General features: G+C 43.9%; 1 protein-coding gene across 1 annotated transcript in view; it reads left to right on the forward strand.

Moving 5' to 3' along the window:
- smg1 (SMG1 nonsense mediated mRNA decay associated PI3K related kinase) overlaps nucleotides 1-20,743 on the forward strand; it is a 49,755-nt gene that overhangs the window by 23,445 nt on the left and 5,567 nt on the right. Inside the window, exons 26-58 of the mRNA XM_059347626.1 lie at nucleotides 116-257; nucleotides 618-768; nucleotides 888-1,008; nucleotides 1,962-2,207; nucleotides 2,498-2,649; nucleotides 3,631-3,766; nucleotides 3,977-4,121; nucleotides 4,354-4,492; nucleotides 5,252-5,470; nucleotides 5,589-5,769; nucleotides 5,937-6,098; nucleotides 6,253-6,470; nucleotides 6,698-6,852; nucleotides 7,511-7,733; nucleotides 7,895-8,141; nucleotides 8,660-8,889; nucleotides 9,062-9,307; nucleotides 9,478-9,616; nucleotides 10,793-10,902; nucleotides 11,070-11,288; nucleotides 11,500-11,693; nucleotides 12,008-12,180; nucleotides 12,757-13,036; nucleotides 13,973-14,245; nucleotides 14,425-14,659; nucleotides 15,313-15,524; nucleotides 15,659-15,815; nucleotides 16,081-16,270; nucleotides 17,007-17,287; nucleotides 17,787-17,996; nucleotides 18,941-19,078; nucleotides 19,646-19,798; nucleotides 19,895-20,074. Coding sequence (XP_059203609.1) covers nucleotides 116-257; nucleotides 618-768; nucleotides 888-1,008; nucleotides 1,962-2,207; nucleotides 2,498-2,649; nucleotides 3,631-3,766; nucleotides 3,977-4,121; nucleotides 4,354-4,492; nucleotides 5,252-5,470; nucleotides 5,589-5,769; nucleotides 5,937-6,098; nucleotides 6,253-6,470; nucleotides 6,698-6,852; nucleotides 7,511-7,733; nucleotides 7,895-8,141; nucleotides 8,660-8,889; nucleotides 9,062-9,307; nucleotides 9,478-9,616; nucleotides 10,793-10,902; nucleotides 11,070-11,288; nucleotides 11,500-11,693; nucleotides 12,008-12,180; nucleotides 12,757-13,036; nucleotides 13,973-14,245; nucleotides 14,425-14,659; nucleotides 15,313-15,524; nucleotides 15,659-15,815; nucleotides 16,081-16,270; nucleotides 17,007-17,287; nucleotides 17,787-17,996; nucleotides 18,941-19,078; nucleotides 19,646-19,798; nucleotides 19,895-20,074 — 6,257 coding nt within the window. The remainder of the gene's footprint in view (nucleotides 1-115; nucleotides 258-617; nucleotides 769-887; nucleotides 1,009-1,961; nucleotides 2,208-2,497; nucleotides 2,650-3,630; nucleotides 3,767-3,976; nucleotides 4,122-4,353; nucleotides 4,493-5,251; nucleotides 5,471-5,588; nucleotides 5,770-5,936; nucleotides 6,099-6,252; nucleotides 6,471-6,697; nucleotides 6,853-7,510; nucleotides 7,734-7,894; nucleotides 8,142-8,659; nucleotides 8,890-9,061; nucleotides 9,308-9,477; nucleotides 9,617-10,792; nucleotides 10,903-11,069; nucleotides 11,289-11,499; nucleotides 11,694-12,007; nucleotides 12,181-12,756; nucleotides 13,037-13,972; nucleotides 14,246-14,424; nucleotides 14,660-15,312; nucleotides 15,525-15,658; nucleotides 15,816-16,080; nucleotides 16,271-17,006; nucleotides 17,288-17,786; nucleotides 17,997-18,940; nucleotides 19,079-19,645; nucleotides 19,799-19,894; nucleotides 20,075-20,743) is intronic.

Raw genomic sequence — 20,743 nt, forward strand, 5'->3', positions numbered from 1 at the left:
AATGTAAAGATTTGACTTGTGCATTCATTTGTCTGTGTAAACTTTTTCAAAAGTTTTCTTTCAACCTTTCAATTTACCTTCAACATGTTCTGGGGTGTGTTTGTGTGTTCGTCAGATCTAAAGAGGCTTCTGCCCTCCATGAGTCCAGATCCAACCGAGCTGCAGAGAGCCATCGAGGTGCAGCTCCTTCGCAGCGCAGTTTGCGCCATGACAAAAGCAGTTCAACAGCAGGAGCAGAAGTCCACAGCCAATCCAGAGTGAGTATTCACATGGATACTTTCAAAAGTGTGTCGGAGGTCCTGTCATAGTTCTTGAGCTGTACTCGTAACAGAATCTAGAATCAGGTCCTGAAGGGCTCAGAGATCTAGGTTTACAGTTGTCAGTGAAAAGCTGTCAGTCATATCGTCTCTCCTGGAAGCCAAGCATAGTGTGCACTTGGTTGTAAACGCCTAAAGTGCCATGGTTCTATTATAAATGGTCTAAAAAAACAGCTCAGTTTGGCTTGCTTGTCCCTCTGGTTCAGTGCCCGCTGAAATCAAGGAGAAAGCTTTTCCACACTGTTGGACTTGGTTGGAGTTCTGTAGTCTCTTAGTAAACCATTTGATGCAATCTTGCAGTACGTTGGTGCGCTGCCTGAAACAGACCGGACGGATCTGCTTGGGTCCTCTTCGACTGTCCACTCTCACTCTGTCTGACGCCTTGCCCACCCTGCCCACCCTGCAGCTCCACTGCACTGCCGCCCTGGAAAACACACTTACTGGACAAGAAGTATGTACACCCAAACTATAATAACATAATAAAACATTGCTTCATAACATCATTATTCTGACAAAGACAACAAGCTGGAGATTAAACCCCACCCTCTCTGCTGTTTGAATTCTTTGCAGGACTGTATGATTCCTCTGAGCAGCGAGGCTCTAAGTTCTTGCAAACAGCAGGATGTCCAGCCTTTCCTTCAGGCCCTCAGATACACCATGTTCCAGAGGCAGCTCCTCCAAAAACTCAAAGGTAACTTGAAGTGTACTTGGAGAACCAAACCCCCACCAAGAGTTATTTTTCCAAAAAGTATTTGAATGAACAACCACAAAATGCAATAACAAGGAAATATTTTTAAAGCTCTCCAGGCTCTGTTCCTACTCAGTGTGTCTCCTGACATCAGAAATTACACATCCGCTTCAGTGTACAGGCATACCAAGCACAGCACATAATATTACCTCCATAACATCAAGCATTTTAGTCCAAAAGACTAAGACTAAGACTAAATCTAAGATGGTTGTCAAAAACAACACTGATCTGATCAACCTTTTTTTTTGTAAATATACACTCTCAATTCTGCATCCAAACATTTATGGCATCAGGGTTGTAATACTATTAATAAAATAATCAAAAATTGGGCCAGTAATTTATCTGCAATCTTGCTGACAGACTGAGTCAAACTGAGCCGACCACCTTCAAGGGCAATGGTGATTTGGAGCCAGACTCTGTGCAGTGAGGATAAAGAGTGGATCTGAGGTTTCAAGATCCCACCCAAATACCTGCCTGGCCAATCACCAGTCATTACAACTGTCAGTCATGCCGGAAACTCAAATAACTAACTCAAGCCAGATTTATCCGAAAACTGAACACTTAAACTACCCAAACTGATAGAAACTATCCATGGGGAAAAAAATGTTTTAGATACGCTCATCCACAAACATGGAGGGGCAGGAATTAATTACCTCTCATTAAAAACATTGACAATGTATGCACATGCCGGTAGCAAAAATAATGGACCGCCAATAGGAACACTGATTGCAAAGAAAACTAAATGGTAAAAAAGACTTTCTTCTTTATTGTACTGTTGAAATGCTGTCTCGATATTTTAACAACTTGTCACTCTGGTATGTGATATCTAAATTAGCAAAAACCCTGAATTTGTCCACACAAGGCTCTGAGATTTCACCCTGTCTCTTCTCGTCCAGGTTACTCTTCCTCCGTAGACGGCCATCTCACGGAGCTTTGTCTGACTGCGGTCAAATTTGCCCGAAAAAAAGGCAATATTGCCCTGGCATCCCGCCTCCTCAGCCAATGCAGTGATGGTACACAAGAAGAGGAGCAGCAGGACGAGCTGAGCCAAGCGTTCAGACGTCTTTCCCTGGAGGGCACCCTAGGGGAGAAATGGGGACCAGAGCTGCAGATTGAAAAAGCCAAAGTCTTGAGAACTGCAGGTGACTAAGAGGAGACACTAAAACACTACTGCACACTGCTATTGTGGGTTGATGTTTTCTTCCATTAAATCTGTCCGGAGCAGCTTTAACACACCCACAAAGGACAGTATTCAGCACAACATATAGAATAGTAGAACCCTTCATGTATCACAAAATAAAAACCCTAAATATATCACAGGGCTCACAAATTGTCATAAAGGGGTCAGGTCTCAGCGTCCAGAGTAACATCATCAACACACTGCAGAATTAAGCTTTCTTCAGTTTCCTCACAGCAGTGTTTGTCTCCACAGGCCAGTCCGTGACAGCCATGGAGATGCTGAGCAGGGCGGCCTTGTCCTACTGCCACGTGGGGAAGAACGAGAGTGCTGCCTGCCGCTCGCTGCTGACACTCTGCAAATGGCTGTTGGCTGACTGGAAGGACATGACGCCTCAGCTTAAACAGGCAAGCTCACCTAGAACAGCTGTACATCTCTATCTGTACTTTACTTTGTCTGAATGTTAATGTTTTGAAATATAACCCTGACATTAATTTGATGTTAGGGATTTTTTTAATCTTTTGGGCTGAACGCTGGAGTTCAGCCATACACACGGGTCTGTATGTGAATGACTGGATGATTGATACCCCTTTTCGACCAACGCAAACTGAGTTCTAGTGTTGACGATGCACGTTATCTTGGTCTTGATGGTCATGAAAGTTCTGTCCCCAAACCCTGACATAAGCGGTTCGTGGTTTGAAACCAAAGCAGCAAAGAGTTGGTGTTGCTCTGGAGCCAGTTTTCCTGGCTAAGAGATGGTTCTTTGGCTGTCGAAATGCGAAGGACTGGTTTGAGATTAGGCACTCAAATTGCCTTGCTTGAAAAGGAGGTATGACTGACTGACTGAGTGGACCACTTTGTTTGGGGGGTGGGGCTGCTTGAGGCTGCTCGTCTGCTGCCCTGTTCTACGTTCGCTGCGCGCCTGTTTTCAAACACATTGTCATCGGCCTCATAAGGACAGTGCTTTCACTTCACTCATTTCATTTCAAAGGTAATTATTAGGGCCCAAGCACTGAGTGGTGCAAAAGGGCTGTTGTTCTGGGAGCGAGATATTAGCTGCGCATATACGTTCTATCGTATCCACACTGACTCTGTCTTCCGTCGCATTAAGTGAAGCAAAATCTGAATAGATATCTGTTTATTCACACAAATGTCTTGCTGTATATGTGTTTTGAACTGTTAATCAGGGCTCCCGGTCTGTCTTTAAGAGAATGGCCTGGTCTTTTTTTTTTTTTTTTTTTAAGTAAAAAAATCCCCAACTCAGCTGTGATTATTTAGCTGTGAACATTAAACTTGCTTTGCTTACTGTACAGTAGTCTTCCATTATACCGAATGTGCTTTCGGTGGTGGTTAGGGATTGTTGATGTTGATTAATGTTTTTGGTTTAGGTGGTAAAGAGGTCAGGAGCATTAAACTCGTCCAATGCTGTGGGCAACATGTCACCTCTGAGCCGGAATATTGCTGCTCTGCTGGAGCTTCCCCTCGAGGACCAGGGGATCCCCCACATCATCGCTGAGACCTCAGGTAATGTTTGCAGTACCTGCACTGTGAGGTTAATGAGACACATTTGTCATGAAGTATCCAAGCTGAACACATGTTAATGTCCTCTTACCAGACTTCATCTAAACTACCATTGTCTTGTTCCATTGCTAAGACATTTTTCCCAGTTAAAAAGTATTGCAGTGTTGTTTAATTCTAGCTACATACTTAATCTAAGCGATCTTCCCTGCGCAGTGAGTGTGGGCGTTGGAGAGCCAGACTTCGTGTTGGGCCAGCTCTACCAGCTTTCCACCAGCCTGGCTCCAGAGATGGCCAAGTCCTGGGCAGCCCTGGCCAGCTGGGCTTACCGATGGGGCAGAAAAGTGGTAGACAATGCCAGGTATGTGGACCCAGTAAAATGCATGTTTAGGTACTAGCTTGGAGCTTCCCTGTATGATCTAATGCGGTTAAATTATTAATTACTATTGTAAAGTTGATAATGTCCTGTTGTTGAGTATTGCTATCAGAGAGGTGTTTATTTTACTCATTGGGGACTTTTTCAAAACCCCATCAGTCCTGGAAACGGCATACTAAAGGTGTATTTCTTCTGATTGATATTTTTTTGTTCCCAGCCAAGGGGAGGGATTGCCTCTTCTTCCTGGGGAAAAGAAGGAGATTGAAGAGCTGTTGCCAACAACCACCAGTGAAGAAGACAAAGAAACCATCTTCAGCATTCTGGGACAGGCCATGTGTCGACCTACAGGCATACAGGTAGAGTCTGCCTTCTGTGACAAACAGTTTTTTAGACATTTTTGTTATTGAGAGATGTGCTTCTTCAACAACTACTAGTATTGATGTCTCTGGGTATTGGTGGAGTTGGTCTTAAACACCTTTTTTGAGATTTTTGAATATGTCTACCCAGACCGGCAGTGTGTAGAGGGGACCCTGTTTGATTTGGTGCTCACATCACATCAAGCTATATCTTGGCTAACTTTTCTTAGTGTTGTGACAACTTCACACACTGAAACAGATGACAAATGTTGGTTAAATGCTCATCGCAGCTGTTAAGTTGATCTGGCCTGGAACAAAGGAAGTACAATCCATCTTCACTGAATTGTATAGCTGGGCCTTTTTAGGCCCAAAACATACCATACATGAACAGAACACAGACTGCACTACTGTAAGTATGAGGTACATTTGTACTGTTATAACAGATAAGCTGGTAAATCAAAAAAAAAAAAAAAAGGAACGCCTTTGGAAGCTCTCAAAAGCAACTTTGTCATTCAATCATTAATGGTTTAGACAAACAATGAGCAAACATGACCTCATAAAAACAGATAATGTCAACTTGGCAGCCTCTTTCATGAAAAGGTTGCTGCCCCAAAGTAGATCTCATACACACCTGTGGGTTTGGTCCTTTACTTTCCCAATGCTATACTGAAAAGCATAAATGTGCACTTTTGTTGCGTTATCTGTACCAGAGCTTTCACTAACCGCCCATTCTGATCCCAATGTTGTGTTGTGTGCCAGGATGAGGACATGGCTCTGCAGCAGGAAGACGATGAGGACGACATGGTCGATGTGATCTGGAGACAGCTCACCAGCTCTTGTCCCTGGCTGGCGGAGGCAGGCCAGCCCGTCACAGATGGTCTGATCCGGGTCTGGAGACAGGTTGTGGACCGCATCTTTGGCCTCTACCGGGTCTCCTGCCAGGCCTATTTCACTTTCCTCAAGCTCAATGCTGGACAGGTGAGGCTTAGAGGCAGCATCTACAGGACTGTTAGGATGGACAGCGGACTGAGCTAATGACTGTTGCTGTTGAAGACCACGACTGTCCTTCATCCTCAGTGTCTGCTGTGTGTTTTAGGTCCCTATAGACGAGGATGACCCTAAACTCCTGCTGTCCTGTCACAACGCCAAACAGAGCAATGATGATGTCATTGTCATGGCAACACTGCGTCTCCTTCGTCTGCTGGTGAAGCATGCTGGTGAACTGAGGGAGGGGCTTGAGCTAGGCTTAGCCTCCACCCCTACAGCACCCTGGAGGGGTACGTAATACTGCAAAATAAGCATCCACCTGAAGTCTTCACATGCATTTGGAAGTTTGGCTGTGTTTTATTCTCAGAGGTGGTGTTCAAACTAGTTATTTTTTTTATCATAACATGGCCCTTGCTGCTGCCTTTTCTAAATACACTGTAATGTTTGTCTTTCTCAGGTATCATCCCCCAACTCTTTTCCCGTCTCAACCATCCAGAAGCATACATCCGACAGAGCATATGCAGCCTGCTGTGTCGAGTGGCCCAGGACTCCCCACATCTCATCCTCTACCCGGCCATCGTGGGTTCACTCTCCTTGGGAGGGGAGGCTCAGAATTCAGGTACTCTTCTAGCTCCTCAAAGAGTCTGAAAGTTCAGAAAGCCTTTAACATTTGTCATTAATTTGATTACAAGGGACTTATTCTTATAATTTGCAAATAGACACTCAAAAGCTGGGAATTTGTAAATACTGTATGATCTGAAATGTGTTCACAGGGAGTAAATTGCCGTCAGCTCTGCCCACCTTCTTGGGCAGCATGCAGAGAGAGGGCCTGGGCGGGGAGGAGGAGGAGCAACCAGAGAGCGGCGGTCAAGGAGGAGCTCCAGAAGAGCTCGCAACCTTCTGCTCCAGTCAGGACCAAGCCATGATGCAGGACTGTTACAGCAAGATTGTAGAGAAGCTGTCCTTTGCCAACCCTACCATGGTGCTTCAGGTATGAAGGCTGCACACAGTTAGATGCTGATTCATGGACCAGTCTCATGTTGGAAGCTTTCTCGCTCTTGTAAAAAAAATTAAAATCTAGCAAAAAGACCAGGATCAGAGTGAAGACCACCTATATATGTCTCTTTACTATTTGATAACAGAGAACCATGTATGGCCTTTAATCAGATTCATGCTGTAGTCATAAGAAGCTGCCACCTCGTCCTGTGTTCTCCTCAGGTCCAGCAGCTGGTGGGTGAGCTGCGCAGAGTGACCTTACTGTGGGATGAACTGTGGCTGGGCGTGTTACAACAGCAGCACATGCACGTCCTGCGTAGGATCCAACAGCTGGAGGACGAGGTCAAGAGAGTGCAGAACAACAACACACTGCGCAGGTGAGGTTCCTTCTAAGACTGGCTGCAGTTAATGCAAGGGTCTGTGAAAAGACCTGGATAACAGTGAAGAGATGAAGAAGAGTGCCCTTTGGTTTTGTCACCGTATTGAATCTTTGTTTGCATCATTATTCTAGTAGTTGTCAGTCTTTAGAGCTTCAACACCAATGTGTTCGTTTAGCATTTATTAAAGTATTGTCACGTCAGGACATCTAATTAAATTACTTAAATCTACAACTACTTGCTTATTTTTTTTTTTTTTCAATAAAACATTTAAAGTATTTGATTATGAATCTGAATATAAAATTCAGATATAAAAAAACTTATCATACATAAAATATTACTTATTAATTATACTTATTTGCTATATAATCAGTGCTGAGAAAAGAGTTGCCAAAAGTCACCACTTTGAGATGTTGTTTAAATATTAGTATTTGACCAATATTAATGTGTATGTATTTGTGTTATTTTTTTGATCAATATGTCACTGTCACCTTAGCCTTAACCTGGCATACAAACCTGAGCTAAATCACCTGTTAAAGTTCTATTCATTGATGCTGTTTTCTTCTCAGCCTCCTCAGATCAGAGAGCCTGCTGGTCCAAATTGTACCAGAGCCATTATTGCTTGCAAGTCTGATTACTTACACCCTTTGTGCTGCAGGGATGAAAAGATTGCCATCATGCGTGAGAAGCACTCTGCTCTGATGCGTCCCGTGGTTTTCGCCTTGGATCACGTCTGCAGCATCACATCAGCTCCAGCGGAGACGCCACATGAGACTTTGTTTCAGCAGACCTACGGTGATGTCATCACCTCTGCCCTGGAGCGCCTGAGAAACCCCACCAACCCTGCCAACCCCGCCAGCAGCTGGCTTCCCTTCAAACAGGTGTGTGTGTGTGTATCGTGTTTGCACCTGTACTCTATATGCGTTAGATTCAAAAAGGATTTCAGACAGATCCATCGGCATGGATGTGGGCTCAGTAATAATAAATTTAACTATACTTTCTATACATCATTAATACATTTGTGTGTGTTTGTGTTGGTCAGATCATGATGAGCCTGCAGCAGCGTGCTCAGAAGCGAGCCAGCTACCTGCTTCACCTGGATGAGATCAGTCCTCGTCTGGTGTCCATGACAACGACAGAGATGGCCCTGCCAGGTGAGGTGTCGGCATCAGACGCCGTCACCATACAGAGCGTAGGCAACACCATCACCATCCTGCCCACCAAGACCAAGCCCAAGAAGCTTTTCTTCTTGGGCTCAGATGGACGCAACTACCCGTACCTGTTTAAAGGTAGGACACGATGAATGAAATCTGTCTCGTTTAAAGATCAAATCAAATACTGCATCTTCTCAAAAAAAGCAATGAAGCTGCAAATTAAATTATTGAAATGAGTTAAGTGTATAAGGGTTTAGAACACCATGATATGAATTTATGGAGGCCAGGACCATGCTGAGTTATGTCTCATAAGTTGTTGAAGCAAATTTTGTGATTGATTCCTTTCCAACTATTTTCTGTGCTCTGAATAATCAGACCTCGAAAAGAGGGTTAACTCAAAACTCCTCTCTTGACGTGGTCCATACATGGATAGTAACCTTTGTATGTTGCATTGCATTAAATGGAATGGAATTGTATAATACAATATATCATTGATATATTTATTTTCCATTTTCTTAAACTTTGCTTCTCTTGTGCATTGCACACAAAGCAGCTTTTAAACTGTAAAAAAAAATCTAACTTAATGTTCTCTCGCTCTACATGTTAGAGTGTCAGTTGTAATAGAGTATTGATTCACTTCTTGTTTCTTCCAGGTCTGGAGGATTTGCATTTGGATGAGCGCATCATGCAGTTCTTGTCGATTGTCAACACCATGTTCACAAAGATCAACCAGCAGGAGCAGCCACACTTCCACGCCCGCCATTACTCCGTCACCCCCCTGGGAACCAGATCAGGACTCATCCAGTGGGTGGACGGAGCCACGCCACTCTTTGGCCTCTACAAGCGCTGGCAGCAGAGGGAGGCTGTGCTGCAGGCTCAGAAGGTAACATTCTCCTCTGTACTATGCTGCACTGTGGAGTGGTAAACATAAGAATATGTTAATCAAAACTGCACCGGACCATTTTCATAACGCCTTTCCTGTTGCACATTCAGGACCATTGCAGCATCAATGTTTTTTCAGAGCTAAATTGACATGTTTTTTTTATCCCAACCAGGCCCAAGACTCCTTCCAGCAGCAGCCAGTGCCTCCAGTACCCCGACCCAGTGAGCTCTACTACAGCCGCATCGGGCCTGCTCTGAAGGCTGTGGGGCTCAGTCTGGATGTGACTCGACGAGACTGGCCTCTCAGCGTCATGAAGGAGGTGCTCAAAGAGTTAATGGAGGCTACGCCCTCCAACCTGCTGGCCAAAGAGCTGTGGTGTTCCTGCACCACACCCAGCGAGTGGTGGAGGGTCACTCAGGTAAACATGACGACATGTGATTTAAGCCTTCTCCTTAACTGTTGTTTTTCTTTTTTTACTATGACAATATCTTTTATTTTATGGGATGTTCGGAAACCTTATCATTAACCAAACTTCAGGCAAGTCTCCGCAATCATGCATGTTTTAATTCCTTTTCCTTTGTGCTGCAGTCCTATGCCAGATCCACCGCTGTCATGTCAATGGTGGGATACATAATCGGACTCGGGGACCGTCACCTTGACAATGTGTTGATTGACATGACCACTGGAGAGGTGGTGCACATTGACTACAATGTATGCTTTGAAAAAGGTCAGTTTCAACCGGTTTGCTTGACTGTGTGTGTGTGTGTGTGTGTTACCTAAGTCTGCATTAACAAAACACCATCTTATACCTCAGCATTGTTTCAAATAATCAATAAACATCAACAAAAATGTAATGTAAAATGTATTGCACTGTGGCACAGTAAGAAAAAGGTGACAACCATATTTGTAATAAAACAGACTGTCAGTAGTAGTGCAATGACTATATCACAGTGTGTTCACAGTGTAGCAGTTAGTGTGCATGCCGTCATCATCCCACAATAACTACATATGTCAACTAGCAGGTCTGGAGGCACGTTATAGTCAGGGTCATAGTCTGATTCATTGTCAATAATACTGTAGTCGACCTCTGTCGCTCCCCTCGTCCATCACTGTCTGATAATTTCATCCAAAACGCGTGCACACGCCTATGACAATGTTCAACTTTATTTTCTGTCTGTTCTTCCATGTGGAGGTGTGGAAGAATTTTAGTTTTTTCCCCTTCCCATTTCAGCAGCGAATCACGTTGCATTTCATCGGTTGTGCGTCTTACAAAAGACGATCATCCCTTAAACATGCAGTATTACTCCTGACCCCCTCACTCTACTTAGTGTCCTTGGGTTTTTTGAAAGGTGCTGTATAAATCCAAGTTAATGTTGTTATTATTATTATTAAAGGTAGTAACGCGCATATGTCTCTCCCGGCCTAAAAAATCCATACACGCAAACGTTGCAACCGGTCTAAATGGGTTAATGAGAACAGCATTCAGGATCACTTCAAACTTCAAAAAGACTTGGGCAAACTGAGTGCTAATAAGATTGAAAAGAAGTAGAGACTGTTGGTGCGTTGACACTTTGTGCTGTTGCTACTGCGACCGGCTGATGCGACCGGCTTTCTTGAAGGTTTTTGTTCCGGGGTCATACGCCAGGATGGGGGGGTTGAGCATTTGGATGCGCACATGCGTTGTCTTGTCTTACATGCCAGCCAAAAAAATCCTATTCCAATTCCATTATCTGGGTGTCCTAATCGAAGTTGGAGAACTCAGACTTGCACGTTTACATGCATTTCAGTTGTCCAGTTATAGTCAGATAAAGGCAATGATTTGTTTTTTTCAAGTGTCATGAAAATGTACTGTGTATGTTTAATATATCGACTGAGTTGTTTTGGTTTTGGTGTGTGTTAACAGGGAAGAGCCTGCGAGTGCCAGAGAAGGTCCCATTCAGGATGACCCACAACATTGAGACTGCTCTGGGAGTCACTGGGGTGGAGGGCATCTTCAGGCTGTCCTGTGAACAGGTTACTGTCATATCACATATCACAGTTTTACTGTTTCACTTGTTAGACGCTTTTATCCACATACATCTGAGAGTACAAAAGCATGGACACATGAGTTAGCCATGCGGTAACTCGCTTCTGTTACAGTTGCTTCTGAATAAGTGCTGAAGTCACGTGTGTCATTTCAGGTGGTTCAGATGATGCGTCGGGGCAGAGAGACCCTGCTGACCCTGCTGGAAGCCTTTGTCTATGATCCCCTGGTGGACTGGACTGCCGGGGGGGAGGTGGGCTTTGCTGGTGCAGTGTATGGAGGAGGAGGCCAACAGGCTGACAGCAAGCAGAGCAAGAGGGAGATGGAGAGAGATATCACACGCTCGCTCTTCTCCTCCAGGGTGGCTGAGATTAAGGTGAGCTTGATGCAGGAGTAGATTTCTTCATGTGATCGATGGGCCTACATTAGTCTATAAATGCAGAGTTTTAGCCAGTGTTGTACAACTCTGCTGGTATGGACATTCTTTTCTGAGGTTCTCTAACATTTTATCTTTTTGAAAATGTAATTTTACAAATTATCCAGAAGCATTTTGAGGGTAACTGGTGCACTGTGTGGACTGTGTGCAGGTGAACTGGTTTAAGAATCGTGATGAGATGCTGGCAGTGCTGCCTCAAGTGGAAGAGTCTGTGGAGGAGTACCTGGTCCTGCAGGAGCTGCTGTGCCAGGGTGAGAAACTACAAGCAAAACTTCAGGAGGAGATGGCCTTCCTGGAGGGAGCAGAGAACCACCCGGACCATCTGATCCTCACCCTGGAGCAAAGGTCTGAAACGGCAAAATGATCATTTAGTTTACTACTACTACTACTACTACTACTACTACTACTACTACTATTTTCTATTCAGATCTTCGGAAACAAACATTTTGAGGTCATAGACCTCGAAAAAACAAAAGTGCACCATATAAAAGATAAAATATGTTGTCTTTGTACTTTTTTCAATTGAATATATGTCCAAAATGATTAGAAAATTACTGCATTGATTTATTAAAATTTTACACAGGGTTGTAGATAATGTTATCAACAGCATGAAGCTCCACATTTTGACAGCTTTATTTTTCCTGCCCTCCGTGCTGCAGGTACTCTGAACACACCCAGCTGCAGTCGCGGCAGAGGACAGTGCAGGAGGCCATCCAGAGCAAGCTGGCTGACCTGGACCAGTGGATCTCCCAGTACCAGGCAGCCTTCTCCAACCTGGAGGCCACCCAGCTGGCCAGCCTGCTGCAGGACATCAGCAGCCCCATAGATCTGGGTCAGTACCACTGGAAATGATGGGATGAGCAGGAATGAATATATGTGTATTTGTAGTGTTTTGTTTCTTTTTTGTAAAAACATTAGAAATATGATGTATTTAATTGTATAGTTATCATTGAATATTTATTATTTAGATTTAAACATGTATTGTAATTATGAAGAACACATTTTATATATATTAATATAACAATGCTTCCCTCTTCCTGTGTTAATGTTAAATTAATGTAGTATAGATGTATTGTTAAATGTCCACATGGAGCCTTTTTAAGTAAGATAAAATAGAACTCATTAATTAATCCCAAAGGAAATTCTGGTTCCAGATTGCTCGAAAGGTACAACATTTTTAAAGTGTCTAAGGAGTAAAGTGCAGATGACATGGCAGGATGTAATGTACATATATATTGCACATGATAATGATCATAATATAGTCCGTGGTGTTGAAGATTGTATCGCACATGATGTTAATATTAGTCAGTCTGATATGTTAGCTTTCCTCCCTGCAGCAAGGGGAGGAGATAAATGTAGTTTATTTTAGCTGTGTTACATCATGTTCTTGGTTGTCCGACTCCTCCAGGTCCCCCCAGCTACGTGCCAGCTACAGCCTTCCTGCAAAACGCAGGCCAGGCCCACCTGATCAGCCAGTGCGAGAGCCTAGAGGCGGAGGTGAGCTCCTTGCTGCAGCAGCGCCGTGGGGCCCTTCGAGGCTGCCTGGAGCAGCTGCACAGCTACGCTACAGTGGCTCTACTGTACCCACGGGCGACCTTGCTGCTCCACCGGGCCCACCAGTGGAAGGCCTGGTTGGAGGAGCTGCTGAGAGACATGACAGTGGAGCACTGCCAGCACATCTACAGACAGTAAGGAACTGCAGCAGGCTTCAATTATGCTATCATAGGCATTATTAGGATCTCTTATTTTTTCCATTCCTGATTGGCTGGAAGGTGTAGCCTGCAACCAGTCATGTCTGCAGAGCTCAAAATTTTAGATGCATCTGCGACAGCTGCACATTTTACAACACTTGAATGTTAAACGCTATACTCTAGAACTGCATGTAGGTCTGAAACTGTTCCATAATGATGATTTTTGACTGCTTCAGAAATGAATTGATCAGTGATGCATAAAAATAGACATTTGGAGTGTTTCCTCTAGGATTTTTTTTCAGCAGCAGGGGTAAAGGGTTATTTGTCCCCTCGTGTAAATATCAATCAGCAATTTAGGAAGTATAAAAAATGACACTCAACTGCACATGCTTTAAGCACCAGTGTTTCCCACATGATTTGGTGAGACTATGATGGGGGTACCCAAACATGCCCCAGAGAATTTTTTTGCCCTGAAAGCCTAAATTTGGTGCCTCTCCCACATTCTAATGCCACTATTCCATCTTAATCACTGTATATTTTAATGAATTATGTTAAGAAGAATAAGGGTTCTTCTGTTTTATTTAAGGCATCACTCCTTGTAAATTCTGTGGTGGATTCTGTTAACACATCCATGTGCCCTTTTTTTTTTTTTTAAAGCTACATACGTTTGCTTTTATTTTGAAGGCGGTTCTAACACATTCTTACCATAACACTTAGTAAATATATGCACTGGGAAAACAAGTGGAGGTTGACTGACCGCAGTGAGCTTTGCTCTCTTGCTACTGCTGTGGTCACTGCTACAGAATTTAAAAAATAAAGCAATCCCCTGTTCTGAAATTCTGAAGCGGCGGGCATAATTTAGCAGATTTTCATGCAGTTCTGTAGAGTCATCTTTATTCCACAGCTGAGCTTTGTCTTCCCATCCCTTTACAGATATGAGGTGCTGTTCGCCCCCCAGCCTCCTGCCGCCTCCTGCCAGTTCCTGTCCAGCGTGGAGCTGACTTTACAGCACCAAGTGGCTGAAACCAACGAGCGTGTGATGCACCAAGCAGATCGACTGAAGGCTGAGGGCACGACTGCTGCAGCGTGTGAGGAGCAGCTGCAAGAGATCGAGCACTGCATCACAGGCTTCCTCCGGGAGAACGGAGAGCTGGGCTCCTTCAGCCTGGCTGGAATCATCACGTCTGCCCTTTGCACACTCTGCAGGTTTAACACAGTCCTTTTCCTTCCGTTTCTTAACTCAAACTAATAGAAAATTAAGTTTGTGGTTCGATATCCATAAATGGCTACATTGCCAAAATATGCATTTCCCCCACAGCTGGGAACTAAATATTAAGAGTTGCAGGTAAACAGAAGGAAGTCACTGAGTGTTTTTTTTCCACCAGGCGAAACCTGGTGATGGAGGGAGCAGCAGCCAGTGCAGGAGAGCAGCTGGTGGACCTGATATCTCGGGACGGGGCGTGGTTCCTGGAGGAGCTCTGCAGTATGATCGGAAATGTCAGTGCCCTGGCAACACTGCTACAACGCTGCCCAGTCCTGCCCCACGACCTGGATCTGCCTGCACCCTCAGCTACCACTCAGGCTGTGTACCTGGCCAATGCTGTGTACACCTGCTTGCAGGTACATTTCCCCTGAAAACATAGTGAGATCAACCAGTTACAACTAGAAGCAGCCTATTCTCTTTAATATGTTGCGGGTCAAATTGACCCATTTCAAAGTTTAAAACCTTTTTTGGGATGAAACTTCTTCTGCTTGGCTTAATAAGTGTCATCAACATTTAATAAGTGTCATCAACATATATTGCACAAATTTAAAATAGTAAAACTATGTCTATGTCTAAACTATTAGATTTTATATGTAGGTATTTCCAATATACATAAAAAAAGTTTTAACATGCATTTTTTATGAAAACAAGTAAATTATCCTCATTGAACCATGATCTGTGAGAGGTAAATAGAACCACTGCACTAAATATTGATTGAAATGGTAAGTAATGGAGTTAATGGATTAATGAAATATAAACAATGTTTATTGGTATTTTTGGTTTCTGACACTTTTTGATGATTAAACATGTCCCAGGTCAAATTGACCCACAAACATTATTGCTGTTCCTGAGAAACGAACATAACAGGAGGGTTAAGGAAGCAAGAAGGTTCTTACGTCATGTTTTAATTTTTATGGGTGTAAATGTGTCTATTATAGCAGAATGTTCCTCTGTAAAAAAGAAAAGGAAAGGAATCCCTGACACTACTGTGCTTTTTTGTTCATTGTAGGAGCTGAACACCAACTTCCGTCAGATCATCTTCCCAGAGGCTCTGCGCTGTATGGTTAAAGGAGAGCCCACCCTGGAGGCCATGCTGGCAGAGCTGGAGCAGCTGGTGGAGCAGAGCTCTGATGGTCTCGGTCTGCAGGGTTTGGTAGACAGTCTGCAGGCCAGCCCAGGCCTGGACCACGACGGGCACAACCACTGCCTCCACATCACCAGGTGAGTCATTGCTATGGTTGTGTGTTGATTCATGACTTTGATTAGAAACAACATTTGCTTAACTGATTAAAAACCTGCAATTGCTTAAAATCAAAAGCATATGTTCTATAAGAAAGTGTGCCTTTTCTGCTCAGAATGCTGCGTGCTCAGTACTCTGAGCTGATCCAGCCTCGCATCATGGACGGACCAGGCCAGGAAACGCCCAAGATGTCTGCGGGTCAAATGTTGTTGGTGGCCTTTGATGGCATGTTCACCCAGCTGGAGACTGCCTTCGGACAGCTCACAGAGAAGGTAGCACCAAATTTTTCTTTCAGATAGAATTCATGTAGTAATACATGTGTGGTTCCCCGTGTTAAGTCGGCTTTTTTTACTATGTCCTGAGAATTTCCATCCTCTTTTATCAGAGCTAGATAGTTATGCAAGGCCTCATCCTAATGTAAAATCTACAAGCTAGAAGTCTATATGAAGACTGTTAGACCCTCAGCACGTTACACATATCATCAAATTGCTATATGAAAGCTGTAGGTAACTTATCGTTACACCCCATTTTTCTCAGCTGGGTTCTCTGGAGGTGCCGTTGGCCTGGAGGAAGGTGGATGTTCTGAGGGAGGCTCGGGCTGCACAGCTCCACTTCTTCGACAGTCTGAATCAGCGGCAGCTCATGGAAGAGGTGTTTTTTCTCAAGAGACTGCAAACCATCAGGGATTTCTTCAGGCTGTGTGCCTCCTTTGCTCAGACTCTGTCGGGTAAGAGTTTCTCACTGCCGCGTAGTAGCTAAGGACTCAGGATAAACCCATCAAGTTGTTTTAGACCAGGGGAAGCCAACCTTTACTAAAAAAAGAGCCATAGTTGGCCGGAAAAACAGAAAAAATGTATTTTTGAGCCTTACAATGAAGATAAAACAGCGTATCAACATTACTAATGGGTCATTATGAGCATGTATTAATATGATTTTATTAGAATGCAGCGAGGACCCAAGTGCAAATGAAAGGGTGGACACCAAAGAAATATCTCAGGAAACAATTTTTATATGCCATTTATAAGCTAAACATTTTTACAATTGTAGAATGCAAATTGCTTTGTGACTACACCAATAATGAATTAAAAAACTAAAATGTAATTTAACAATGTAAAATCTAATTTCATTCGTTTCATTTCGTATAATTTTTTTTGCCACAGGGAGCCATTGCAGATGGCCTGAAGAGCCACATGTGGCTCCGTTATAGACCAGTTACCACCCCTCACTCACAGTAAAAGTCACTTTGCTGACTTCATAAAAGAGCTGTGGAAGACATGAAGCAATATGTTTATATGTTGTGAGATGATGTCCCCAGAGAGAAATAAGCTTGGTCAAATTATATCTTGGCTCTTTAAAAAAATCTAATTTCACTCATTTATGGTCCATAACCATCAGTGTGAGACGTTTACTGCTCATCTTTTCTGCCCACTGTCTGATGAGTGTGACAACTGTTTTGTGTTCAGGTAACTGTCCCCCAACTGAGGACCTACTACCTACAAATGGGCCGGTCGGCTTGGGGAAGCCGCTGTACCGGCGGCCCAGTGCCACAGGATCCGGCGTGGCGGTGGTCAGCGAGGAGCAGATGACCCGCCCCATCAAGGCCTTCACGGCAGAGTTTGTTCGGCAGATGCTCATGGGTCTGCCCAGCCAGGCGCTGGGTCTGGCCCTCTGCAGCACACTGTCTGCCCTCGGCCTGGACCTCGTGGCCCAGGTGGAGGCCAAAGACTTTGGTGCAGAGAGCAAGGTAGGCATAAATGTATTCCTTTGCAAACAGCATAACATCTAAAAAAAAATGTTACTGGATTCAGTTTGGATAATGTGCAAAAATACCAACCTTAATTTCAAAGTGTAACAGATGCATATACTTAATCTGAATCCTTTCAATCCATCTTGTTGAACCTTTGAAAGTTACTAAAATAATAAATACCGGTAACTAATTCTCAACCTACAGATTTCAACTTTTACTGTCTTGAGAGGACAGAAGTGTTCTATTTCATTCTTACTGACCGCCAGAGGTGATGCTTTAAGCACTGGATATTCCATCTGGCGCATGCGCAGGTCGAGTAGTTATACCAACAAAGTCACCTGTGACCCCTGGATGACCCGGGAACATCTATAAGTTCGGGAGTCACCAGAGGATCTGTTCCAACTGGATCTTCTTGCGAAACTGAGAGATCTGAGTGACGGAGAACTCTGGCGGTCATCCAGAATTCATAGATAGGCATTGTCTCCCGCCTCTGTAGGTGTCTCTGGATGAGCTCTGTAAGAAGGCGGTGGAACAGGGTCTGGCGTCAGGCCGGCTCTCACAGCTGCTGCTGAACAGAGGCACCGTGCTGGCCTCCTCCTACGACACGGCCTGGAAGAAAGTGGACCTGCTGAGGAGGCTGGATGCCAACCTGGAGGCCGCCAAGGCCAGCCTGCAGAGGAGCCAGCTGCATATCGCCATGTTTCAGGTACACACGGAAGTGTTTGTGGATGTGGCAAAAAATCACATACAAAATATTAGAGGTGTTTATCCCCTGAGGCCCGACGATACAATTTTATCCTGATACTTGAGTCGCGGTATGATATTGCGGTTTTAAGCATTTCGCGATATGGTGAGTATTGCGATATAATATATTGCGATTTAACTGTTTAACTGTATTTTGTGTCCACATAATTCAATTCAATCAAGAATTGTTTTGTCAAATACGAGAAAATTCTCAGTCTATTCATCTCACTTCAGTCTTTTTATTTCTCCACAATGAGAGTCAAACCCACAGACTGACCAACAAAGTATTCAGTCAAACTGAACTCAACTGATATCAAACATGTATGGACCACAACAACGGCAGCATTTTATCAAACTTTAAAAAACTTTAAGCTTCACTGCTCTGAATCTTTTTGAATGAAACATAAAAGAAGCCTAACTTTGCAGTGTTATTTCCACAACTTCCTAACAAGATATCCTGACGCACATGGTGCCTATAGTATCTCCAGTATATTCCTAACAGCCAGCCCGCCACAGACTCATACATACAAACATAGAAAATGCTGACAGCCCGCCAGAACGCTAAATATCGATACTTGGCGGCCATGAATCGATATAATATTGCCACGCAAAATATCGCAATACTGTGCTGCATCGATTTTTTTTCCCCACCTTGACCAAATATGTGATTCAAATGCGACTGTAGATAACCAGCATTCACATTAAATCCCACCTTTTATCCATCTAAGTACCACTCAAGGGCTTAGGATTTGTTTGTCAATATTTGAGTGTCAGCTGTCTAGGTTGACAGTGAATACAACAGGACATAATTCTGAGCAATACTTGCAATTTGGGTTAGTACTGAGGGCAGACTTGAAAATGAATGCTGTCAGTGCCTACAATGTGTTTTTGTGTTTCTCCTTCCAGTGGCAGCACGAGGATGTTCTAGGCCCTAATAATCAGCCCCTTAGTGTCAGCATTCCTCCTCGTTCCGTCATCCTCAGCAACATGAAGAAGAAGCTGTACAAGCTGAGTCAAGACGAGGGATCCATTGTTGCCATACAGGTCAGTATTGCACCAATACAATACTTTATTCCACAGTCCATCAGTCGAATGCCCTCACCCAGGGATGTTACCATGCTGGAGTTTTCCAACAGTTCATGGAAATGCAATTTTTGATCCTGTACTTTACTTGGGCATTTTATTATTTACAATTTAAGTGCTATCTTAAATTGGTGAACAATATGAGTTAGCACTGCACATTTTGTTGGTGAACATATTATGACTCGTTACATTTGGGTGTCAATTTTTTTTTTTGTTTTTTTTTTGCAAATTGGATTCTTGCATACAAAGCAAAATTAAGTCAACCAACGCAGAATTCCCTCTCAACGCTGTAAAGGGGATTGAGGACGGCAGTTGCAGACTTTGAGTTTATAATATGTTGTGAAAAATGTGGTTTTGACATCACATACTGCACATTTTGTTTATTTAGTTACATGAAGGTCTATACACTGCCTGAAGCCAGCGCGACTGCCACCAAAATTTGGCGTCTTTTTCTTTAGATGATCTAAGTAGTTGTGATTTGACTGAAAATTAGATTACAAGCACAATTTGTTTGCCTGGTGTCCTCAGGAGAAGCTGGCATCGTTGGAGGCGAGCATCGAGCAGCGGCTGAAGTGGGCCGGTGGAGCCAACCCAGCGCTGGCCCCGGTCCTGCAGGACTTTGAGCTGACCATCAGGGAGAGACGAGCCATGGTGGCCAGGGAGAACCAGCGAACCAGCCAGGTAATGATCAAGAACCCATTTGTTAAACGGAAGTGGCTGGACTTTCTTTTCAGTCTCAGAGAAAATGAGAAAAGTTTCCTTGCCATTCTTTTCCAGGTCACCTTCTTGTGCTCAACAATCCTGAACTTTGAAGGGCTGCGGACCCGATCCCCTGAGGCCCTCAACATGGACGCAGCTCTGTTTGAGCTGCTGAAGCGCTGCCAGCAAACCTGTTCCTACGCTGCCCAGTTCAGCAGCACAGTGTCTCCACTGGAGCTCCAACTGCTGCACAGACTGGTGAGTCTGACCTCTACGTCGTCTATCTTTCACAACCCAAAGTTTAGTCCATTTTAATCGTACTTAGGTGCGAATAATTCTAACCGGTCCTAGACCACTTGTAGAGAGGGTCTCGGTCCGTATCCAAACGGACCCTAGTGGGGTTCGATTCCATTGTGAACATCATCAAACCAGAATTCGACCCATTTAAAGGAAATTAATTACTACACAGTGGATTTTGGTGTACCTGCACGGTGAGATGGATACAGATAATAGCATAAAGATGACATTTGTTTCCTTCAGTTTCTCTCTGTAGGCTACCACTGAGCTAATGTTAAATGGTAAATGAGCTAAAGCTAATTTGTCATTGCAGAATCATCAACATATCGCTCAAAATAACTTATTTACCTTTTGTGGTAGAAGCAAAACGCGGTAGGAGCATCAAAGCTTTTCTCGCAGCATGTTGTAAATAATGGATCGACACATTATTACGACCCGGAGCCTCAACAGGAGCTCTTTCCGAGCGTTTCTCTCCAAATTTAAATTTATATATGGTACCGGCCGGTAGAATCAAAGATACTCTGTTTGCGCTCGGTCCCATGTTGGTTTGTTTACATTCTTCACCCCTACTTTTCAACCCATAATAAATAATAGTGTGAGTAGATTTCCAGCCCTCCACCTTTTTACACG

The sequence above is a fragment of the Centropristis striata genome, chromosome 13 (assembly GCF_030273125.1).
Source record: "Centropristis striata isolate RG_2023a ecotype Rhode Island chromosome 13, C.striata_1.0, whole genome shotgun sequence".
NCBI lineage: Eukaryota > Metazoa > Chordata > Actinopteri > Perciformes > Serranidae > Centropristis > Centropristis striata.